The sequence below is a fragment of the Charadrius vociferus genome, unplaced genomic scaffold (assembly GCF_000708025.1).
Source record: "Charadrius vociferus isolate BGI_N301 unplaced genomic scaffold, ASM70802v2 scaffold228, whole genome shotgun sequence".
NCBI lineage: Eukaryota > Metazoa > Chordata > Aves > Charadriiformes > Charadriidae > Charadrius > Charadrius vociferus.
The window spans coordinates 1,892,755-1,917,645 of NW_009649864.1; the positions used below are offsets into that span (position 1 = coordinate 1,892,755).

The 24,891-nt window shown below is 44.4% G+C and overlaps 1 protein-coding gene across 1 annotated transcript in view; it reads left to right on the forward strand.

The window, feature by feature from the left end:
• Nucleotides 1–1,864: 1,864 nt before the first annotated feature.
• The window catches only part of EVL (Enah/Vasp-like), a 124,035-nt gene continuing 101,008 nt past the window's right edge, over nt 1,865–24,891 (forward strand). Inside the window, 2 exon segments of the mRNA XM_009891081.1 lie at nt 1,865–2,094; nt 2,248–2,382. Coding sequence (XP_009889383.1) covers nt 1,865–2,094; nt 2,248–2,382 — 365 coding nt within the window.

Here is a 24,891-nt window from a genome sequence, read left to right on the forward strand (position 1 = left end):
TAACTAACGACAATTTCCAAACTCACTCAGACAGCATAGGCTCATTCAAAAAAGTTAGGCATTTATTTAAACTATTTATAAAGTGCAGTGTGAAAAGGAGGAGAAAGAAAACGTCCTATTACAGAAGAAGGTGAAAATGAAGTACCCGCTGGGTACAGCACACGTAAGGTAGCTAGATAATTTTACATGAAAAAGATGTCTGATTTGTTGTGGAAAATCCTGATATTGCTGACAAAGATGTAACAATATCCCAGTTTTGAAGGTTGAAGTAAGAGAAAATCAATCCTGAAATACGATGCGATTTCCTAGCACTGAGACTTAGGAAACGGCGGGGGGACACCGTGCACTTGTCACCACCTCAGCTCCCACTGCAGTTGTGCTCCTTTCAGGTACAGTTTTCTCCCCCCAGTAGGGATCACATCTATGTCTGTGAGTGCACAGGCATTGGGTGTGGGTGTGAGCTCGGTCCCTGCAGCTTCTCACATCCCTCCTGAGCTCCGGCTACGCTTGTGTGACTCTGGCTCTACGTCAGGGTAACCTCGGATGCCAAAAACTGGGGATTTCAGCTGGCTGCCATTGCGTGTGTGGGCGAGGGGAGAGCGAGGGGTCAGATATGGACCAGTTTTCCCTCTAGATGCACGATTTGGCTTCTGAGGTCTGGAGTGTGTTTTGCTTTGCTTTTTTTTGTTCGTTCCATCTGAAGTATCTGAGGTCAGCTTGGCTGGCCAGGCAACGCCGAGGATGGCAGCCCTGGCTCTGGGGCGCAGGCAGGAGCCGGGCAGCTGCTGCCTTGCTCCCACGCACAGGGACTGCCACGTTTGGGGTACCGCCAAGGTCGGAGAGCCCACTGTGATTTTACTTCTTGGGGGTTTCCCCCCCAGTCAGTTTCCCCAGTATGTGTTGTCATTCAAATATAGCACTCAGCTAGTTATTCTTTGCCAGGTTAAAGTTTCTGGTGCATTCTTGGGACCTCTGAGGTTTTAAACTCCTTATCTGCAAATTGCATGTATGTAAATTATAAGTATGTAAATTAAAACAACTAATCTATGAACTGAGTCAGGTCTTTTATTTGTTTCTCAGTACTTCAGAAGGATAATACAGAACCTTTTGGTGGGTACCATGAAGAGAAACTTGGATTTTAAGAATGCATTTTGAGACATACATCTTGTTTTAAACTTTAGGGAGTCCATCTGGTAGAGGACTTGTTAAGAAAAGTCCAATGCAAGGGAAGAAAATCCCTGCCATTGCATTGCTACAGTGGAAAAATACACACCGTGCTGCAGCTTTGCACTTGTGCTTTAAGATGACAACGAGCAGAAAGTGTATTTCCAGGGCTTTTTGTGCTGAGCAGATTACTTAAACGCAGATTCCTTCAGATGTCTGAGCTCAGCCATGGAAGTATTAAGTAAAAAAGTCAGAAACTTGACTAAGGCTGCTCACTGAAACCATTATTAAACTTTAAAGGAAGCAGTGAAGCAAGGATTAGATGTAGCTGGGTGTGGAAAATAGCTGTGGAAACAGGTGTTGCTTGTCACTTCGAGTTTTACTTTGATGTTCAAGCAAGCTGAGGCAAGCGGGGACAGAGCTGGTGGACCAGTGAAGAGGTGCAGGTGCACTGGCTTTGCTGGAATCGCAGCCTCTCCCGCCGGTGCTAGCTGCAACTCCCAGAAATGTGCAGCACTGGAAGCCATTCATCCAGGAACACGGGCCGGAGGAATCATCTGTTATTTTATAGTTGGTGTTTAGTGTGCAGACTCCAGTCTTCAACCCAAAACCTCTGTAACCTCGAGAGGGGATCAACTCTGACAGTGGCGGTTGTGCCAGAGAACTGAGGATTTGTCTCTAATGCTGAGATTTAGCGCAGATGCTCCCAGAAATGGTACATGTGTGCCTGCGGACACGCGGTGCTGTGCTTCAGACCACGAGCACCCCGGCATGGTACCTCCAGGAGCTCTGCCAGCTCCTGGCTGAGCACAGCCCTGCGCGAGGGCTGGAAGCTCTCACCGGGCAGGGAGGTCTCTGTTTAAACAAGAAAGGGCAGCAGAGCAGTGATGTGATCGCAGCTTTGTGGGGACAGGGCAAAATTCGCATCTGGTGAGTAACTGGGCTGTGAAACTGGTCTCCGTTGCTCTCGGCGGGATGCTTTCGCTGCAGCGTGTGTCCTTCATGTCATGCGTGTGGCTGCAGGAGTCTGCCTCTGCACTCGCACTTCGCCAGAAGTTTTCCTTGCTGTCTCCTTCCCCTCAGCATGGGGATGCGCGGGCAGCAGCGTGCCGTGCTGGTGGGGTGCCCCAGCGTTCCTGCAAGCCTTGGGAGCTCATCCCTCTTCGCTCTGCGCAAGGTGCTGGGGGGTGTGCAGGATGAGTCCCATGGCTTTTTCTGGTGAGAGGTGTTTTGTGGAAATAATTAAAGTGAGCAGAGGTCTTTTCATCTCTAAATGTCCAAGAAAAGGGAAGTTGCAGGTACAGGGTGTTCTAAATCCTGAGAGTGGCAATGATGAGCAAGGTCCTGGCTCCAGTGGCCCTTCTGTGGTGGGTCTCTCTGGTCCAAGGATACCTTCCTTCCCTCTGGAGCATGACTGTACATGTGTATATATACAAATACACACTTATATGTCTATATATTTTTGTGTCTGTATTTCTACATCATGCTATAAAACAAAGTATATGTATTTCTGTGTCTGTGTCTGTATTTCTACATCATGCTATAAACCAAAGCTGTTTTCAGATTAAAATGGAAGTGTTTGCATTATGCGAGCACTTTCCTTGAGCTTTCCTTGCTGGGCTTGTGAGAATAGAAGAAGATGGAGCCAATGACACTTTGTTTTGATTTCTAGCCCAAGTTACTGTGTACAGTGATTCAAGTGTGGCTTCTAGATAGCAATTATTCATATTTGTCTATTAGATTTGGCAAAAGGCTGCAGATTTGTTTACATTACCGAAATTCAAATCTATTTGTCTGCTAAACTTAATAGCAGAATGTGTGGGCTTTTATCTATCTATCTATCTATCTATTTACATATAGCCATATTTAGGCAGAAAGGAAAGAATTAGTTTTTTTCATTAGTACATGATTTTAACAGGCAGCAAAAAAGGGAACATGGTGGTGAACTTGCAACATGTCAGATCAAAAGACAAAAATCCCAGAGAAATAGGCATATGAATGCCACTGAGAAGGACTATCCAAAAAAAAAAAGGACATGCAAATTAATTTCAGCTGTTTTAAAGGTAAATATTGGATAAATGCTGTCTTTGTAATGGTAATCATGATAGTGTTCATATAACAGTTAATAGTATCTCTGTTTTGATGAGAGGCACTGGAATCCCAGAACACTTTAAAGATGTTCATCAGTTAAGACTCATCATTCTTGCAGGATTGTTATAATTATCCCTACTTTGCAATGAGTAGGAAAAATTAGGTTAGCTGACATGCCAAAGGTCAGATTTCAGATTAGATGTAGTGCTGGGAATAGGGATCGTGAGTCAGACTCTTTCAACCGTTAATTCAGATGTTTGAAACGGAAAGACCTTGCCTTGTTGGGAATTCAGATTCGACGTCAGTCAAAAGCTGGTTGTCTTCTACTTTTGACTGTTTTCTGCAGTGGAAATTAGCCCCGTTTTCAGCCATGAGAGGATAAGCAGTGCTATGCATGCAGTTGTGCAGATGTCTGAGATGGGCTTCATTTCCCTTAACTCTGAATGTCTACATCAGACCCGGTCCCTGTAGGATCCTTGTGTAGTCAATGGAGAGAAAAAGCTGCTGCTAATGTGATTCATCTGACCTGTTTTAGCCGCCTACTTCAGGCGTAGATGAAGCACGCTCTAGAAACACTTTTACTTCTCCTGATTTTAAGGGAGCCCAAACGAAGAACTAAAACTTAGAGGTTGCCTGGGCTGGGTGAGGTGAAGCGGAACTTAGGGCAGCGTGAGCAGCTCTAATGTGTCATCTGGCCCAAACTGTGGCTTAAAGGAGTTTATCTTTTTTGTTTTGCGTGTGGCACTTTCATTTTCTCATCATTACTCCGTCTTCTGGCCCCTGTTATTTAACATACAGTAGATTTAACTACAGTTTTGGAGTACAAACATGGGAATGACCCAGGTACTGTCTCTTTGACTTGGGTGAGATCACAGCTTCAAATTCATTTTGTTGCTTGAACACATTTTTTTATTTCAGGGAAATGGAGTAAATAAGCTCCCTTGTAATATGGGGTGTTAGTCAAGACAGAACTTCGCTTGTGGTTGGGGTACCAAATACAGAATGATTTCAGTGTTACTGGGATGTTTAGTGCAGCTCTGATTGCACCTCTTCAAACAAGGCCACCTACTGCCCTCTTGTAGTGAACATTTAGCAGTTCTGTTCTTTGTTTCTCTGATGCTTACAGCATCCCTTGGGGTGCCCTTGTTCTTTAAATTTACTTTAAATTTTCCTTGAAATATATTTCTAATGCAGTGGCTGTGTTGCTTACACAGCCTTCTGAAAACCACCTTTACATGGGTACCCTAAGCACTACTACATCAATATTCTCAGGTTAATTTATCCTAACTGATATTGCACATCCCTATGTATTCATATGGACTATTGACAGCATTTTTTGTGCTTTGGCTCTATTTTGGACATGTAATAGCACCTAAACCACTGAAATTTCTGTACCGTGGTGTCATGATGCTCTGCAAGGGAAAGATGTATTGAAAAGTCCAAAGAGCTACCTGTGCTTGGGTAGTAAAACCTATCCAAATGAAGAAGGCTCAGAATAGCTTCCTTCATTATTTACCTGCCTGCCCATTGGGATTCTGGAGAAGTTGTGGAGAGAATTGCAGGGCATTTAAAAAGGTTCCAGACGTAGTGAATAACTGAAACATAACAGTAGATATGCCAAAATGTATGCTGAGCTTCTTCTGATCTGTGACTTCTATTGACAATCTGTAACTTTTGTCATCTCAGTTGGGTGTTACTGTCTTTATGCTTTGAATCAATTACCTAATGAAGCTGAGAGAGCTGACATTTGCCTGAAACCACTTGTTTTTCCTAAGTGTTTTGTTTTAAATGTCATCCTAGACCAGCCTAGTTTCACTGGTGCAGTAGTTCCCAAACACTAAAAAGGAAATTCCCTCCAAGAAAATAATCCCTGTGCTCCTGTTGACATAATTTTGTCAAAGTCTCAAACTGCTGCGTTTTGTGTAAGGCAGTTGGGGATCTTCTCCACGCGATACTACTTTATTCCTGTACTGGATCTAGCTTATAATTCATTAACCAGTGAAATAACAGGGAATAATGAAAGCAAACAGCTTAAGCATGGAGCTTGAGCATGGTTCATGCTTTCTGAAAGCTTGGGCAGATGGGGCCATTACATCCAGTTTACATTTTAAATCCCTTCTCACGAGGATAACCGATAACTTTTTGTTTGAAAAGTTGAGCTCCGGGAGAAGAAGTGCCTAAGTTTTTGCATCTCGCTACTCTGAGAGGTGCTGCCGTGCTTTCAAAAGTGCGTGTGAATATCCTAAGCCAATAGTTAGAGCAACTGAGCCTATGCTGAACCGAAGGCTACAATTACCTACGTGTTCCAGGAACTGATCTCTTCCTCCCCTGTTCTTCCCAGCTGCAGAGTGACTGAACTTGGCTGTTTACTGGGGCATGCTTCCAACTGTCTTATCAAATATTAAGCGGATGAATATGTAAATAATTTTTAATGTTCCTGTGCTAACATCTTTATCGCAGTTATAAGGCACTAGGTGCTCTCCCTTCAGTAAGAGTGGATTGTTGGGGTTTTTTTTTGTTGTTTGTTTAATTCGGAAATGAATTGATAGTTCTCTTCTTGCCAACTGCAGCATGGGAGAGAATGAACTTCACAGTGAAATTTGGCTATAATAAAACACATAATCTGTTTGACTTAGTTTTAAAGAAGGCAGTTGTTTAAAGCAGCTGGTTAAATACACAGATGTTCTGGTTGAGGGCAATCCAATATTAAAATGGCATAATGTGGCAACAAATTCTCATTTTAAAATGAATGCCTGACAAAAGAAATGTTTAGTTAAGCACCCTACCCTTAATTATAGTGGCAGATATTTTTCTTCTGGAAGCATGTGTTCAAAAGGTGCTGAACAACCAAGCCCTCTTTCTAGCAGAAAATGCTGTGTTGCACTTCCACGAGACAAAAAAGATGCATTCCCTGGCTGGCAGGGCTCAATTCCCCACTGCGAGACTGCTGCCTAAGTCTGCAAGTGAAACGACAGTGGCTATGCAAAGAGGTTTGATTCATCTACAGGCATAAGAAGAGTTGTGAAGTCATGTAAGAAAATAAAGCCGAAGGTAACGTGCTTGTGTCAGGGTCCTGTTCCTCTTCAGGGCCAGTAGGGTTGAATTCTTAAGCTGGGATGGAGACCAGCTGCCTCTCTGAGTTTCCTTGTGAAGATGGGGCTTTTGATTATAACATTTTACTCATTTTCATGAATGCCTGCCCAGTGAAGCATGGAAGTGTTGGGCTTTCTCTCCCTGCTGCAGAAGAGGAGGTCAACTTAGGCAATTTCCTTGCACTTCATTTCTTTGAACTTGCACAGCTGTCCTCTCGGGACCGCAAAGTCCCCCGCCCTAGGGCCTGCCAGTTTTGGAAGCTTCTAAATGTCAAGTCTAATCTCCGTTTTCATTTTCAAAAATGCAAAGTTCCTTGACTGTTTGCTTGCAGAGAAAATGGAGTTATTCTCAGTAAATGACGTGTTGGTGCCGTTATGTTTCTGGGTGTAAGGTGGAAAGAGAGAGGATGACATGTAACTATTTCATATTCCTATAACAATAAAAAGAGACGTGGTGTCTCCAATTGCACCAATTAAACCAGTTAAACAGTAACTTTGCTCCTTCTTATCGCAACAGACCTGCTTTATACAGGTCTGTTCTTTTGTGCAGGCTCCAGCATCAGGGGCTCTTCCTTGCCTGCCCTGACAGTTCAAAGCCCAGAGCAGTTCTGTATTGTCTTGTTCCCGAGTTGTGGGCTTCTCACACACAGCACCCAGGAGCCTCTGGGAAAAGGGAGGACTAGGGGCACCTGAGTAGCTGAACTTGTGGGAGTGCAGTACCAAGAGCAGTTGGGGGTTCAACTACTCTGGCTGAATTTGCAGCCATTACTGGAACAAAGGCTCAGGAGGATAGCCAGAAACAGAAGGGAGGTAGGTAAGTGGCACGAAAAGTTTAGTCTAGGACTTCTAAATCCTTCTGAAAGCAGGAAACCACTCCATCATCATCCATGGCCTCCCCTGTCTCAGCCTCCAAGGCTTCCTTGGCGTGATCACAGTTTTATTAGAGCCAGGATAAGTTTTAACTGAGTTGTATGCACAGAACTTGAAGTCACGCATCTTGCTTGCGAGAGAGGCACTGTATTTATCCTTCTGCCATCCTTGTCTGTGAAACAATTTGCCTTTCCTACACCGATGTGCGTCGCCCAGTGTTGTTTCGATTAACTGGTCAAATTTTCTAGAAAGTATCATTGCAGAAAGCCCCCGTTCGTCTAGATTATTGTAATCTTGCTGCCTGCTTGCATGGTCTTAGAGGCACTGATAAGAAGAGCCTGTTCCAGCAGTGTGGCATGTGGGAACTTTTCTCTGAGTTTGAAGAACTAAGGTAGAAATTACTGATGTCAACAACTTCACCATTTTAGTGCAGAATGTTGCTGGATTTATTCTGATTCTCACCTAGAGTCAGGATGGGTTTCAGAAAGGAGATGCTGGGATGTGGCAAGTGGATTGGGAGCAAAATGGGGATAGTGAGACTCCTGTGGTGTAAATCTACTAAGGTTGAGACCCTCTTCTTTAGGAAACAGCTTCTTCTACTTAGGCATTTTTCTTTTGGATTGTGACCAACTCCTGGATAAAGTTGCTTGTATATTTACACGTCACACTGCTTTATAATATGACTTCCCAGCAAAGCCCACCTGTGGCAGGAGGTGAGGATATATGGGCTTTAATGCATTAATTTAGATTTAACTACCTTTCCAGGAAAATATTTAAAAGTACTTGCTCCAGATAAGAGGGTTTCTATTGCTAGATGTCTTGAAAATGAATGTGCTACCTCGGGGCAAATGTAGTATCTCCTTACTGCTCATAACACGGTTATTTTAAATCTTCTGCCTTTATTGAGAAAATGATTATCCTTGTTGAGGATTCCTCCATTAGTCTATCAGGAAGGCTGTTAGTTAGAGAAGTAGATGAGTCATGTCAAACCTCGTGTCTCCTGGTGCATGTTTGCAAACCTAATTTTAGTCAGTCTACTCTATTCTGCTCTGCCAAAATTAGATAACATTGTTACAGCTATGCGAGTGTTTAAATCAAAAAGATTCTCCAGATAAATATAATTAGGAAAACCAGTTCCCTTTAGCTGTATTCAGTCACGGATCACAAATACATCCATCTTCTTTTTTTCTTTTTTTTTAAAGGTACCTAAATTTAGGTTTCCAACACTGTTCTCAGACCCATTGGCTTCAGCAGGCTTTGTAGGAAGTCCTTAACTGCAAACATATCTAAACTCGTGTCTAACATTTCCCGTGCCGCTTCCTGCTTAAAAGCAGTTGTTACTATTACTGCTGTGTTCTGGCTGCAAATGCCCTCATGAGGCACAGCAGCACTTTAGATAAAGATTTCTTGACTTGTCAGCAAATTGTCCTGTTTACTGTTAATTTGTGAGGTTTCCCATTGCTTCCATTATGTTTGTATTTGAGCACCTCTTACATTAAGGAATTTAACCCCTTTGTCCTTGGGAAATAGGGGATGTGATCCTCATGTTGCAAATCCTTCTAGTCTTGCTCTCCAGCTGATCAGGTGGCCTCCATGAACTCAGTGCTAGGTGAGAAGGGTGGGATTCAAATCAGGGCATGGACCCCCGTTTAACAGAGAACTGGAGTGCATACTTCCATTCAACGTGTCTGCTTCAAAGCTTTGTGATAGCTTAGGGCTTAAACGCGTCTTCTGTGCGTTATCAAACTGAATTTCGCCGATGTTCAAAGTTACTCTTCTGTTGGATGGTTTTGCTAACTCAGGGTCCTGCTCCGTGAATGCGATCTGAAGGCTATGCAACCCCGCAGACTGGTTGGTGAAGCTCACTGTAATGATGAGGTTCGGTGGCAGAGGTTGGGTGAGCACACTTGCCTATCCAGGATGCTTGGTGGTATTTTGTATTTATTTTCAGAGACGTGCATCTGCCACAGTCCAACACTGTGAGTAACGAACCACCCTGGAGATTTTGTTGCTGCGGCAGGTGAAAGAAAAGGGGGAATGGGAGACAGACAGGTGCCTGTATGGTCACAAACTGAAGTGAGTATGGACTGGGACAGGAGCGGGACCTGATGTGAAACATCAACTAAACACATCCAAAGAGGGAGAAAGAAACTGATAGCCTGTGCAAATCGACTATTAAATGCTACATCTGATGCCACTGCAAGAGGCTTTTTGCAGTATTAGTTACTTCTGATTAGATTTGCGATATGTTCTAGATGACAACAGTCTATTTAAACATCTATTCATATTCTTTCTCTAACTTACTTTTGAGTCCTATGTGGATTACATTTGGTGTTGTGAGGACAGAGTCACACAGCCTCTGTTCTTTTTTCCTGGAACTCTTGTTCCGATTTGCCAGCCATGGCCCCTTGCTCCCAGGATCTCCTTGGCTTTTTGACTAAAAAGGACCAGACTTGGAGTCTCTGGACTCATTTGCCTCCAAATGCTCATGTTGGAGGAATGAACTAAACTCCCAAAATCTTCTTTGCCAGATGAGACTTCTTGCTCCTTCCCTTTTGTCCCAAACACATCATCTGCCCACTGGCATGGGTTATCTCAGCACGGGATGTGCTGCTGAAGTGTGGAAGAGGTAGCTACCTCCAAACACCAGTGAGTGAATGCAGTGGTTAAAGAGAAGAAACAAGACTGGCCTGTCTCCCTGGTGTGCAGCCTGCACGGGGAATGTGTGACTCACACTTTGGACGCCCATCTCACACTTCCCTGCAGCTGCGCCGCATCTCACGTGCCTACAGAGCTGTGCTGCAGGGCTCCTCACAGCCTGGGATCCCACAGTCGCAGCTGGTCTGATGATCAGTCATCCAGCATGGCTGGAGCGTGGGGTCACGGAGCAGGAGGAGTGCTGGGGTGTGGTCCAGAAGGAGGCTTCTGCACTGGAAGAATCTCCTAAAAATGTTTCACCTAGCAGCATCTTCATGTCAAAGAGTGTCGTCTTCTCTCACGGTCAAGAGTGAATGTGGGATCTCATCCTCTGGGATAGCAAGGAGCTGGGGAAGGGAGGTGGAAATCTCTCCCTCTCGGCCTTCTTGATCCTTCAGACCTGCCCTCTCTTATCCTGTGGGGTTTTTCCCTTTCCTTCTGCCGCCAGCGCCCGGCTCTACGTGCCGAGGGAGAGGAGCACCCTTGCTTTCACTGCACCTGTTTTCTGGGTAAACAGAGATTCACTGCTGCTGACATGGGTCCACAAGCCCTACAGTCTGTTAAAAGTTTCCTTTAAATAAACAAAGCATATTTTTAGTTGTACGCAATGTTTGGCCATGGTAGCAGAGAGCTCTAGCAGGTGTCTTTAAGGCCTGTAGAAATGAAACAGCCATCCCCGAGTGGAATATGTAGTGGGCCGGCTGCTTAGCTCATGGAAGTTGGCCAGCGTCCACTGGATTTGACCCAGGACAACTAGATTAACACAAAAAAAAAAGACAAAAAAACCCACTTGTTTTCTTTCTAACAAGCAGTGTCCCCTTCTTTCTGTCTCTCAGCAATCTGTCCTGCCCCCTCTTGCTGCATCTTTCCCCATCTCCCTTCCCCTGATTGCTCCATGCTGCAGGGAGCAAACCTACAACCGTGCCAGTCGCTTGGCTGGAATAACTCAGGATCATTTTTGCCTTCTTGCCACAAGATATTTGAGGAAGCAACTTCTGCCTTTGGTTTTGCAAAAGGCGGGTGGAAAACTTGCAAGAGGCAGGGGAACTGCTGTGGCACTTCTGTAGAGCAGCTTAGTGCTGGGGCCAGCGAGTTGTGTAGAAGTGTTGGGACGGCACTGCAGGAGTGATCCTGTGAAGCTGGACTGCCCATGAAATTACAGAGTCATAGAATGGTTAGAGTTGGCAGCGATCTTAAAGATCATCTCGTTCCAACCCCCCCTGCCATGGGCAGGGACACCTCCCACCAGACCAGGTTGCTCAAAGCCCCATCCAGCCTGGCCTTGAACACCTCCAGGGATGGGACAGCCACAGCTTCTCTGGGCAGCCTGGGCCAGGGTCTCACCACCCTCAGAGTAAAGAATTTTTTCCTAATATCTATCATCTTTCAGCTTAAAACCATTACCCCTCGTCCTATCACTACATGCCCTTGCAAAAGGTCCCTCCCCATCTCTCCTGTAGGTCCCCTTCAGATACTGGAAAGCTGCTATAAGGTCTGCCCGGAGCCTTCTCTTCTCCAGGCTGAACAACCCCAACAACCTCCAGGAGAGGTAGCACAAGACCCTGGAGCAGCTCTTGGGCAGGTCTCATTCCTGGAGTGGTGAGAGTGAAATTCCATCTACAAGTCTTAATGAAGGACCCGTTAGAGTTCTTCCAGGCACTCGTTGTGGCTGAACCATCTTACATGTCCTTCAAGTGTATTGCTGCAAGAAGGGTATCTCGTGAGCCAGCAGAGAAGGCACAGGTGGGAGGGTATCACCAGTCTGGTGTCAGCTGAGTTAAGAAATAAAAAAGCAAAATGATTTTTTTTTTATTAGATTTAAAAAAATATAGAGCAGACAGTTAAAGAAGACAGTTAAATGTGAAAGAAATAGAGAAGATAGTGGAGTTAACGGGGGATTAAAATTGATCTTGAATAGTGTGTTTGTAATTATTTGTATTTATCCTGGTGTCTCTGTTAGTGGGACTTTATTAATGGCATACTCAGCAGGCTTGTTTAAAATGAGGACTTTAAGCAAATAGCATTATCTTTTATTTTAAAAGAGCTTTGAAATATGAAACACAGCAGGAAAAACAGGTGTTGGAAGAAGCGTAGGCCGAGAAAGCCATTATTAGATTAATCTATTTTCTGCCTTCAGTGGATCTGATTACCTGATCATTGTTCTGAACACTGTTTGGAAAAGGTGGGAGATGCGAGAGAGGCACTTTCTCCTTGATGTCTTGCTACAGATGTTGAAATACTTCTATAGCTACATGTCGATTCATGGCTGAGCAGCTTCAGAGGTTGGGAGGAGGTTCTTTACTCGTTACTTGGTCAGAAGCAGCCTCAGGTGGCAAATCATGAATGAAATCAGTACCTTTGTAAATGTGGATTATGGAAAGGAAATTAATATATAGGTCTCATTCTGAAACAAGAGAGAAAGCTTTTATTGAACATGCGCAATTAACAAAACTTAAGTAATACGGAAATTCACCTGGGGTGGAAAACCAATACAAGAAGGAAACCTAGTAGCAGGATTTAGGGGTTGTGTTTTACCTTTGCTAAGCCACAAATATATAAAAGGTTATATATAAACTGTATTTTATATTTATTAGTCTGAGAGCCTTTCTCAGTGTGTGCCACAGCTCCTTGCTTGGCTGGATGAAGGGTTTTGTTTGCTTTTTTTGTGTCTTTAAAAAAGACTTGTTAAAATCTACCTTCACTTAAGAATACATTAGTCAGTGCTACGTGCTGGGTATTGATGTTACAAAGAATGTCTACTCACGGAAAAGGTGGACGACTGAAAGTCGTTTGCATTTCAGTGTTAAACCACTGTTGCCTCCTCCTGCAGAAGTACAGAGAGTGCTGCATTCACTCCTGTTAGTTCACTTGCATCGGTTGGATAATGTGAATTCAAAATTTGGAAACTGCATAGAATAAGCAGTTTTGGGGTTTTTTTCCTAGTGTTCTAATTATGAATAAAAATGTAATCAAGGAGATCTGCTAGCTCTAAAGCTGCGGAGGAGACCAAGCTTAGTGTCTGTCGGTTCGGTGTGATGACAGATGATACTTAATCTCTATTTTGTAATATTTTTAAAGTTAATTTTTAGATAGCACTGAGGGAGTTATGTAAGCTTATTTTTGCATGCTGTGAATTAAAATTCAAATTTCCATCACTACGCAGCATAGCAAATCAAAACCAGAAAAAAAAAAGTCTATGAAATGCAAAATGAACATCATTCACTTTTGCCTAATTTAATGCAAAAATTAAAATTCTGAATAAAGGTATGTTTAATCTGTGTAATTGCTTATTGCGTTTTGATACCGCATAATGTATTCTCCTGATCACGTAAGAAAGCACCAAGTTTCTTCTAACCAATGAGAGTTTCCTTTGGGAAAATAGCTTTAAAAAGCACAAATGCAAACCAAAATGGAGATAGCGCAGGAAACCCTGTTTTAATGAATCTTAATGATTTAACTCATAATTTATATCAGTGATACGAATCAACCTGTGTAGCTACTGCTTTGGGAAGAGCAACCTGCGGCCCCACTTGGAGATGAAGGTGTGCTGGGAAGGAGCCTGGGCAGGGGGGAGGGAGGTGGTACCCCAGGCTGCAGCGCCCGCCCCAGCTCATGGCATCTCTGCAAGAATTCCTCGCTTCCAGGGAAGAGAGATGGCCGGGACGGAGAGGTGTGGTGCAAAGCCAAGGCAGCTTCTGCAGCGGTTGTGAAATCACGCTCTTAAGTCCTCTTATGAAACTCGCCTTTGCTTTTATTAGAAAGGTTTTAAAGTATCCCCAATTGGGAAGCAACACTTAAGTTTCTAGTTTAATTTGAAATAAAAGGTTTCTTACAGCCAAAAATGATGGTTCTGATTTGGTTCATCCAAAATAGTTCTATTTTTCTGTTTTCTGTAAGGGTAATAAATCACCATTAAGTGCTGATTTCTCCTTATGTTTTTTTATTGTAGTGCGATGGTTTGGTCTGCTTTCAAGTGTCATTAATCCGCAAGGAATACATCAGAGTTTCTGAATAAGCTTTTATTTGTCAGATTTGACTGCGGTTTAATCCTCACCCTTGCTAAAAAGGCTTTTCTTTTTAGGGAGGTGCCTTGTTAGGAAATACACTGTGCAGACTGTGAAAATTTAGAGTAGCTGTCTCCTGTTACTACCGTTATTTATCTTTCCCCTTCTCCTTCTGACACATGTAGCTGTCTGGGGCTTGGTGTGAGGTTTCCCATAAGCGGAGGTGGTTTGTTTGAAGAGGGTGAGCAGAGGAGGAACGGCACTGCAATCTGCGTCTGAGCTTTGGCCTGGTGGTCTGGAGCTCCTGGGTCACGTTCGGGCTTCGGCCCTCACCTGCATGGTGGCTTTGGGTGAGTTTTGTGGCATCACCATCTGGAAAAAACTGCATGTAGGATTTGGTCTTGGGTGGTGTAGCCTGATGTCTCTGTGCAATGGAAAGTTTGGGCGTTCTGGGCAGGAAGACTTGCTTCAGAGCTGACAGCGAGACAGAAGAGACTCATTAAAACAAAAAAAACCCCAAACCCTCAGTAAAACTGACATGCTAAGAACTACCACAAACTGTATAAGTTTCCTCCCATGCTGCTTTACCTGCTTTTCCCAAGCAAAGACTGTAGCACATCAGCCAAGAGGCAAATAATTAAAAGCACTCCCATACTGTGTCCCTGAGAGATGTCAACAGAGAGGAGCCTTGTTTGATGGACGGTGGTGCATTTGGGAGAGGGGGAAGGATTCTCTTCACTGTTCCCTTCTCTGTTTCTGGAAGATGCTATGGGAGTGTCATAGTGATGGTCCTAATTTAATTTTTTTTTTAAAAAAAAAAAAAAAGAAAGAGAAATTGAGGCTGTGTGTGGCAGTAGTTTGTTCTTGCTCAACTCAGCTCCAAAGGAAAAGCTCCAGAAGGTCAGTGGGCACCTGAAGAGGCTTCATATTTAGAAAGATCTTTCTGGCAGTGGAGTCCCTGCTCCGTTGGGAACATGGGGCACCCAGACAGTATTTGAGGCAGCAGTAAACCCATACACATGCAGCAGAGGAGTCCGTACAGAGAGGACAGCATACACGAAAAGGCTAAGATTTCACAGGAGGAATTGGCTTTTCTTAGGACTGTGTAAAGTTTTACTTTCTCTTTTGTAAAAATTACTCGTAATTTCTACAAGAGCAGCTTTTAGCTGTTCAGGGCACATCTCATGATGACACCACCCTGCTGTGGTTTTCTTTCTGGGCTTTTTATTTCTCGTTTTTGCGTCTAAAATTTCTACTTAAACAATTATAGCTTGGTGGAAACTGTCAGTACCCCTTGGTCTGAGGGAGGGGGAGAGCCTTTCTGTTGACAGTGAGTGGGGTGCAGGTTCAGACACTGGATTTGGTGGGGATATGTGATGTGGCTGCAAAATGAATGTCTGAGATGGGCAAAAGGATCTCTGAGGAGAAGAGGTGGGTATAGAAAAGGCATAGATGGGGATATCTTGCAAAATCCTCAGAAATGCCTCCGATGCAGAAGGGATGGCTTTGTTGCTGGAGAGAGCTTGCCATCAGAATTAAATAATGGTTATTCACTCTTTCTTTGAGACCACTACAAGAGATACAGAATTACACACCTGCTTCATCCTGTCCTGAAATTCACCCTTCAGTCTGCAAAAATGAAACAAGAACTGGTGACTTTTCAATATGTGTTGAATGTGTTATTATAATATCTACTGTATCTAACAACCTTGCTAAAAAAATCCAGAAAATGTGAATTATGTGCTATGAATAGGCAAATGATTCCTAAGCAATAATGTGTGCTGAATAACCTTTGTACCTTAGCAAACTGCCAAATCTGCATCTGAAATCTGGTAGCTGAATAATGTAATGGGTTTAACCTGGCTCTGGACGTGGAAAGCAAGATCCTCCAGCCCTGGCGGTGGGACTGCTCTGTGGAGGGTGACACTGGAGAGGGTTCAAGCACAGCATTTCTATGAAATTGGAGGGCAGCTTTTCACTACAAAGCAGTGCTCAGGACACGCCAGTTTGGCCTTCTCTAGTCCCTTCATATTCCTTTTTAAACGCAAAGCAGCTTTTCAGGACCATTTGTTGAAAGTAGAATGTGCCAGTACTGCTAGGCTTGGGGGAGAAGGCAACAGATCCTCATATGATGGGAAGCACACTGCAGCAGTGTCTATCAACACCCAGATGAAAGAACACAAACAGAACTGTGTGTCTTATTATGGGCTTCTGAGTGTTTCCCCCCCCCCTTGTTTGTTTCTAATTGAAGAATTGCAGTAAATCATTATAGGATGCATGAATCTTAAGAAGTAACTCATGTTCTAATAGGGATGTCTATGTAAATCATGCTATATCATAAGTGCCACTTTCTATCCCTCTGTGTGCCATCAGAGCGGTTTCAGAACATATTTTCAGCTGTATCAGCCACAGTGGATATTTTTAAAAATGCTTTCCTATTAGGCCATTCTGCTCCTGACTCAAAGAAGGAAAATGTTAAGGCCAGCTTTCAAACTGATGCACGCTCTGTCTGCTTCAATGAAATCAATATGTTAGTCTCCACCTACTCTGGCCTGGGGTTATCTTTGTGAACGATGTATCAGAAGAACGTTTTATCATTACAAGCATTTGAAAATTATCCTCTAAGGTCAATATTCTTTTTTCTCTTAAACTTGCATTTGGTAAAATATTCTCAACATTTCTTTCCTCTAAAAAAGTTAGTTGTTATTAATTGTGGGAGAAATACATCTTCAATTATTTTCCTCCGTGACACGGCTTCATCTGTTCTATGGCCCACATAATTTCTGTTCTTGCCACGATGACATTCCTGAGGTTACACCCAAGATAAATTTATCTTGATGTATGCTAGGTTATTTATCCATGGAAATATAAGGGGGGAGGGGGGGCAAAATCTGGCTGCTGCTGTGGCTGTGCACACGCTAGAAAATCTGCTGGCAGCAAACGCGGCACATGGCGAAAAGTTAGTTTGCCCTGATTCTGTCTTTTCCAGAAAGTCAGAGAGAGGAAGGTGGCCCCGAATCCCCTGAACCGGCAGTGCCGACTGCGAGGCACGTGGGTGTGCTGCAAGTGCTCGTGCAGCGGGATGTCGCAGGCAGTGCTCCCTGCGTGCCACCAGCCATCGCTCTCCGTAGCGTCAGCATCTCACAGAACCGGTTTTGCGCTGAGCCCAACAGTATTTCGGTGGAAACGCAGCTCTTCAAAACAGACCTTTGATGCTACGCTAAAGGTCATCTCCGCTATCGTTCTTCTCCCTTTACGTGGCCCAGCGTTATAAAAACCAGCTGCACTGATGCTGCGACCAGGCAGGCACAGAACCACACTGTGTAGCTGTAGGAACAGAAACGTATGCGTGTCCTGCTCATACCCATGTGTTAACTTCAGAGCTGCTCACAGGTCGTATCTTCATCCAGTGAACTGACAAAAATTGCCATCCTCTTTCTCTGCTTCCCTCAGCAAGTGCACGTCGTGGATTTTTTATTTCTTTCTCCAGCAATGCTCTGCAACCTTGAATTGCGCTAATAACACACATCAGATTGATGGTCGTGCCACCTGGGGTGGGTAGCAGGGATACCTTAGCGCACCCCTGTAATCTCCTCCTGGAGATTACAGCCATCAATTTCCATCTGTTGTGAGCACCTACACTGTGATTCCTGGGTATAGGAATGTCAGTTGGTTCCCAAGGCCGAGCGGGTTTCCATTTGGCAACCAGCCCTCCACCCCTAGCATCAGTGCCATAAAGACATCATCAGCAGGTAATTTGCTTTGGCTCTATAATATGTGAGCCTGCAATTACCTATTTTCCTCTACTGCATTAGATCGGTACCCAGATTGGTACCTTTTGAGACTTTACAGATGCCTTATAGCTTGCAGTCCAATAGCACATCATCTCTTTTGCTGGCTAATCAGAATTATTATTCACTATTGGTTTTTTGAAAAAAAAAAAAAAAAAAAAAAAAGAAGCATCAAACCTTAATTAAACATGGCATGAGCCAAGCCTAGAATTTCAGGACAATGGGAGAAGCAGATCCGTTTTCAGGGCAGTAGGCTCACAGCCTCAGCAGCTGTGAAGCAACAGTCCTTCTTGGCATCTCAGCACATGCAAAACTTATTGTCCGTCTTCAGAGGCCTCTTGAAAACTTGGTCCTCATGTTGCTCTCACCCTGCACCCCATCTGGCAGCCTCGGTCCCTTCTCAGCCCCGTTTGCTGGTGGCTCTGCTCAGGCAGATACCAAACCCGAGAAGTGGGTTGTGAGTGTGTAATTCTGCCGAAGCACTGGCTTCCTGGTGGGGGTTCTTGTAGCATCATTTACACAGCCCTCTGTGCACCCTGGGCACAGCCCCCTCATGAACACTGGAAGTTAAGAGAGCTCACAGATTTCCCAGTGGAAATCCTGATAGCTTCGTGTATGTGACTGGTGTTAGTGGGAAGCTGTGGTCTGGTCCAGCTCCTCTTGACAAAAATTTGGCTCTGAAACCCTGAAAAGTTGTTTCTGCCTCTGCATTCCCCACACTCCCTTCCCACTCAGCAGCAGATGCAGGGTCTCCGTTCAGATGTGGTCCCTACTTCATCGCTGACCTGGTCTGAAAACATTGCACAGTAGGAGTTGCTGCTCTGATAGGCTAATCTGAATTTTAACATTGATTTCTGTGAAGGAATCCCTATTGCCAGGGTAGGGAGGTAGCCTGGGGGACTTCATAGGGAAGGGGACACCCTGGATGAAGCAGCAGAGGACTGTGGAGTTGAGGCTGATGTCTCCACGTAGCATGGGACCCTGCAGACTGCAGGTCCATCTCTGGTGCAGCCAGGAAACCCCGACGCTCAGCAGCTTTGGGGTGAACCTTGTGAAGGCTTTTCAAAGCACTCATTCCCAGGATGTTCCTAAGCAGTGCCTGTGATTACTCCAGAAACCACGACTGTAACACTTGAAGGAAGAAGAAAGGCTTCATGAAACCAAATGTGTTTATTAAGAGTAATGCAGAGCAGGCTCCGAGGCTGAGCCTGCCAGCCACCATGCTCCGCAGCGGTTGCATTTCGGCAAGCTTAAAAGCAGGAGCAGTACTGGCTCTGGAGGAACCTACTGCTCCCTCCTCTTGTCTGGAGAAACAAATTGCTTTACAGTAATTCCTGGAAATCGTGTGCCAGTTACATGCTGAACAGATAAAGTACAAATTTGTACCATGAATTTGCAAAACTTTCTCACTGACATATGGGACTTCTGGGCCTCTTATTAATAAAGGGCCTGATTCCTTCCCGTTTTCTTCCAGGTGGTGGTTTGTCCCTGCAGGGACTATGTAAAGCGCTGTCATGTCAGATGCTGTTTTATAACACTTGGCTTGTGCAAGTGCTAACAGCAATACTGGAAAATAGCATTTATTTCTTTTTACCATGGTATGTTCTAGATCCATCAGGATTTGCAAATGTTCTAGGATAAATATAGACTTGTTCCTTTGCGAGCTCTGAGCCCGCTGTGGCAAAGCTGCTTTCCTCCTGAAAAAAAGGAGGATGTGGTAGAAAAGAAGGGGCATCTCCCATGCTATGACAAATCCTACCGGTGACGTGTGGGAGGTGGGTCTGGGCCTTTGAATGCCACCATAATCACAGCATCACAGAACGGTAGGGGTTCGAAGGGACCTCTGGAGATCATCTAGTCCAACCTCCCTGCTAAAGCAGGTTCACCTAGAGGAAGTTGCACAGGATTGTGTCCAAGTGGGTTTTGAATGTCTCCAGAGAAGGAGACTGCACCACCTCTCTGGACAGCCTGTGCCAGTGCTCTGCCACCCTCAAAGTTAAGAAGTTTTTCTTCGTGTTGAGACAGAATTTCCTGTGTTCTAGTTTGTGCCTGTTGCCCCTTGTCCTGTCACTGGGCACCACTGAAAAAAGTCTGGTCCCATCCTCTTGACACCCACCCTTTAGATATTTATAAGCATTGATGAGATCCCCCCTCAGTCTTCTCTTCTCCAGGCTGAACAGCCCTAGGTCTCTCAGCCTTTCCCCATCAGAGAGATGCTCAAGTCCCTTGATCATCTTCGTAGCCCTCTGCTGGACACTCTCCAGTAGTTCCCTGTCTTTCTTGAACTGGGGAGCCCAGAACTGGACACAGTACTCCAGATGTGGCCTCACCTGGGCAGAGTAGAGGGGGAGGATGACTTCCCTTGACCTGCTGGCCATGCTCTTTATAATGCACCCCAGGATACCATTGGCCTTCTTGGCCACAAAGGCATATTGCTGGCTTATGGTCAACGTGTCCACCAGGACTCCCAGGTCCTTCTCCACAGAGCTGCTTTCCAGTGGGTCAACCCACAAATAATGCAGTCTAAATGTCCTAACTGAACTGTGCACCATGGCGTTACATGGGCTGATTCTGTCCTCTCACAGACCACCCCCTGGAAATGCTCAGGGAAGGTGTTTACACCATCCTTAGTTTCTCTATTGCAATGTTCATCTGCAGTCTTCCACCAAAATCTTCTCCCTTTTGGAGCCAAAATGATTGTTGCTTTTAGCCCCAAAGCTTCTCCAAAGACAGGGTCTCAGCTTGGTTCTTTGTGACACCTTTCTCTGGGACACCTTTCTCTGGGAGCAGGAGATGAGTGACTCCAGGGACAGCACCAGGAGCTTTGCATTTCTGAACTCATCCTTCTGGGGTCACTTCTTACGCAGGGCCGCATCTCCCCTGTAATGCCGACGTACCTGCCACATCACCCGCCTCGGCTCCCTTCTCTTGCCCAGTTCTAACCGCAGACCATCTGTGTGGCCTCGTGTCTTGTTGCTGCCGTGTGTGTCTGCTCTTCCCTCTGGTGTTTGTTCTATCTGCCTGTAGTGCCCCAGTTTATGCTTAAGCAGTCTGATTTTTGGAGCAGGGAGTTTCAGGGAATGGAAGGATATGTCCTTGCAAATGAGAAAAAAACCCTCCTACAAGATCAATGGATTTCTGTCAGTATAAAACAAATTTGAGGGAGAAGATTCTCCCTCCTTCCTCTGCATTCCTCTGCCTTTTTCCCCAAGGTATTGTAAACAGCAAAACTGCTTCTGGAAAGCACTGTCCTGGCGGTGGAAATGGCTTTCTGTGGCTACTTACAATTACGGTGGAGATCAATAGGGAATAGCAGCACTTGTGCAGCGAAGAGTGAAAGACATGAACTTAACTTTCCCTCCCCTGCTGTGATGTATAGTGTCCTGTGGCCCCGTTTCCTTACTTCTGTATACATGAGTGTCATTTCAGGCTTGATTTTTCTTGATTGTCAACAAACAAGGTACAGATTTTACTGTACTGAAGCAACCTAAACTTTTGCTGCTGTTCGGGAGGGGTGTCTCCTCGTAATCTACCCTCTAAGCATCTTTGCAGGCTCACAGATCCCTTCACCATAACGTGTTTTAAGATTGTCTCGTAACCTTTCATATATATATATGTCCGTGTGCTGTGTTTGGAGCTGTGTGGGGAAGACAGATGAGCTTCACATGCCTTCCCTAAGAGCAAGGCTGCCCACATGGGATGCCATGCAAAGGAAAGTGGAACAGTCTTAAAAAGTTTGGGGAAAACTTAGAAGCGTTAGTAAAGGAATGTGAGACATTTGGTGCATTCTGCATATAAACAAAATACATGCCGTTGTAAAGGTCTTTTTTCTTAATTTTTTTAAGCTTGGGCAGTATGGTGCCTACCAGGTTAAATTGTTTCCTTCAGAAGTCATTGACAGTAGCAATGGCATTGCAGTGGTTTTGAAGGCTGGACAGAACGGTGAGATAAGTACGAGTTACATTTTTATTTTGTGCATTATCATATTGATCTAATTCAGCTTAATGATTCAATTATCCACTTACAGAAATTAATTACAAAACAGGCTCTAAAAGTGTCCAGGATGGGTTGTGTCGAGCCAGCAGCATGTTGTGGGATGTCATGAGTGAGGCTGAGCCTCTTTCCGTCTCCATCTCCGTACCTGTAGGAGACTTCTTTCCTTGGGATACACGAGGTGGGAATGGAGAGCTTTGGTCTTGGACTGCAGTACGAAACCTCCTGTCAGTCTGGTTTACTTAATGTTCGGCTTCGCCTTGGGTAAAAGTGGGCTTGAGAACATCACATGGTGGGGAAAAAATCAGAGGCGGGGTTGGAGCTAATGGAGCTGCGGCGTTAAGGGCTCTCCATCATTCTAGGGTACTTGGGCTCTGCACAGAGAAGATTTACTGCGGGGATTTTGGTCTGTAAAACGTGAAGTGCCTGTCCGTAGCAACGGTGCAGCTCATGTCAAGGGAATATGATGCAATAGATCAGAGTTAAATTAAAACTCACTTCATGTATTTATAAATGAGAAGAGGTATCTGTTTTCACGCTTAGGTGAACTTGACACATATGAATGTATGAACCACAGTCTCTGGTGGTTGTTATTATTTTAATAGTAAGTGAAAAATCCAGAGAGTATAAATTGCTTGTTTCTTCATGGCAAAACCGGATTACATACAAACTGAAAGGACATACTATACTTGGTAGAATAAAACGGATTCATGTATTACCTGTTAATCTTACCACATTAACACTGACTGAAGTTGAGATTGTTTTTTGTTTTTTTGCTAATTTGGGGGTTGTTTCTTGTTATCAGTAAAAGAAGTGAAGCATTGAATTGATTATTTGAATATTTAAAGGCTGCCTCGTGCATCCCCATGAATGCTGTGATCTTTAGAGGCACTGACAGCTTTCCCTCTGGCTATTAACATGTCTGCTTTATACAGCACAAATGTCAACATCACTACTCCTCTAATTAGAGCAGTAGGTCAAACAGCGTCTTTGTCTGTAGAAGAACCTGAGCCATTAGCCATGTTAAGAAGCAGCCCCTTTGTTAAGCTTGATTTAGTTTTTTAAGGTTTGTCTTGTCCTGTGACAACCTACAAATGCTGTTTTTCAGAGTGGGGGGGGCAGTTTTGCTTACTGCAGAAAGGGAAATACGTAGAAGAGATTCTCCCTCCACCCGTTCAGCGCCAGCTGCAGAGCGAACCTTCCCCAGCAATCCCAGCTCTCGCTGCAGGTCTGACTGGCGCGAGGGGGGGTGCATTGATTTGGTTTTGTTCAAGCACAAGAAATGTATGTTTCCAGAGATAGTTTAAATGATAACAGGATTGTAAGCTGTAGAAGCTCACGAAGGTTGAGAAATACAGTGCTGGCCTTTAAAACCGCTTTCTGTTGACTGATGCAAAGCAAAATTGCCGTGATGGTCCCCGTTTGGGTACTCTACTGGAGGCACCAGTTTGGTTTTGCCTTTTTTGATTTTTTTTTTAAGTACAATCTAGCATCATTTCCATAATGATAAATCTTGCATTTAAGACCAAGAAACCAGTGGTGCCCATCTTGGATATATGAAAGATGTGATTGCTATTTACAGTTTATCCTCTTTTTTTTCTGACAATGTCTTTGATTACTTCTCTTTCAATGCACTACACATCTTGCTAACTGAAACTGCCTGTAGCATTATGGAAATAGATTGAAAATTATTTTAAACTAAACATTGGTTTTAATTTTTAGGCATTTTTTAAACAGATTTAAAAAAAAAAAAATTATTTCCGTGATCTTGGGTTTTGGTGGCTAAGTAGTTGGTGAGTCTAAAGATGGTGGAAATTCTCAGATTTCAGAACTGACAGGTTTTTCTTTAGACTAAGTAATAGTCAAATGAGCTAACACAAGAGTGAGCTACTGTATACGTGTTAATCTGGCTAATTGTTTCTCTGGAAGGAGAGTGCCAGCAGTGAACAGGAGGCCACAACTATCTTTCTTCCTTAAAGAAAAGCACGTTGAAGAACAGTGCCTAGGACAGATGGACAATGGATGGTTTGGGTCTGGTTTCTCTGCTTCACGTTCTCGTTAGCATTTGGCACGGCCGCTTGTGCTTCCTTTCTCCTGCCCGTTTCCCCTTCCCTACAATGATGTGTGACCCAGCACGGACCAGGGTGGATGCGGGTATCTCCTTCACCTGTATCCTCGAGCAAACCTGAAGTAGGTGGAGAGCACAGAAGGATAATGATCCATCATCTCTCCCCTAACCTGTCCTGGGCCACCCAGCCTTGTCAGCCCTGGTGGGCAAGACAAGCAGGGCACCTCCTGCTTGTCTTGGGCTGCTTGGTTCTGTTTTATCTCAAACTAGGTCACTTCTACGTGTTGCCTGCGACTGCTGGTCCCAGTGCAGGTCGGGGTGCTCTGCTTCCTCCAGGTGAGAATGGTGTGGAGGGGTCTGCCTGCTTCCTTCCCGCTGCTGCCTGCCAAAACCACTGCTGAAGTGCTTTGCCTTTCCCAGGATTATCCAGGAAAGGAGACCAGGTCCTGAACATCCCTGCAAGATGCTGAAACATGCTTTTGTGTTAGTGGGGGAAAAGCTCATCATGGATTGAATTGGTAGGGAAGAACCTGAAATGGCTGAAATTGCTTCCAGTGTCGCACTGAAATAAGTCTCTTCTCCCTTTCTGCTGTGTCCCCCCAGCACTGCGCTCACTGGGGAACTGGAGCTCTGCAGAGAGGAGGTTTCCATTTGTTGGAGGAGCTGTTCTTTACTACTGTGGGTTTTTTGGTTCTGTTTTGGGGGTTTTTCTGTTTGTTTTTTACATTTGCTCAGTGACTGTCATTCTACAGAAAATTAAAGCTGTTTATTCCCCCAGACAGAAGCTGTATTTGTAGATTTATGTTGCCCTTCTCTGAAGAGACAGTGCTGCTTCTGCCAAATTAGCTGCAGCAGATCTATGACCTGGAGGCTGCTCTTCAGTAGGCTGGAATTAAACCATCCAACACGCTTCCAACATAAGCACTGCTCCTGTAAAGAAGCTCAGACAGAGAATACCAGGCGCCATGTCTCCCTTGGATTTCAGAGTGGTACCTAATGTGTCTTTAGAAATCCCAGTCTTGCCACTAAAAAACAAATGGAACTAAAATAACTGAATTGGGCTTAATTTGTTTTCGTTACTGCAGGACAGACCTATCATTTGATGTCTTTCAATTAGGTTT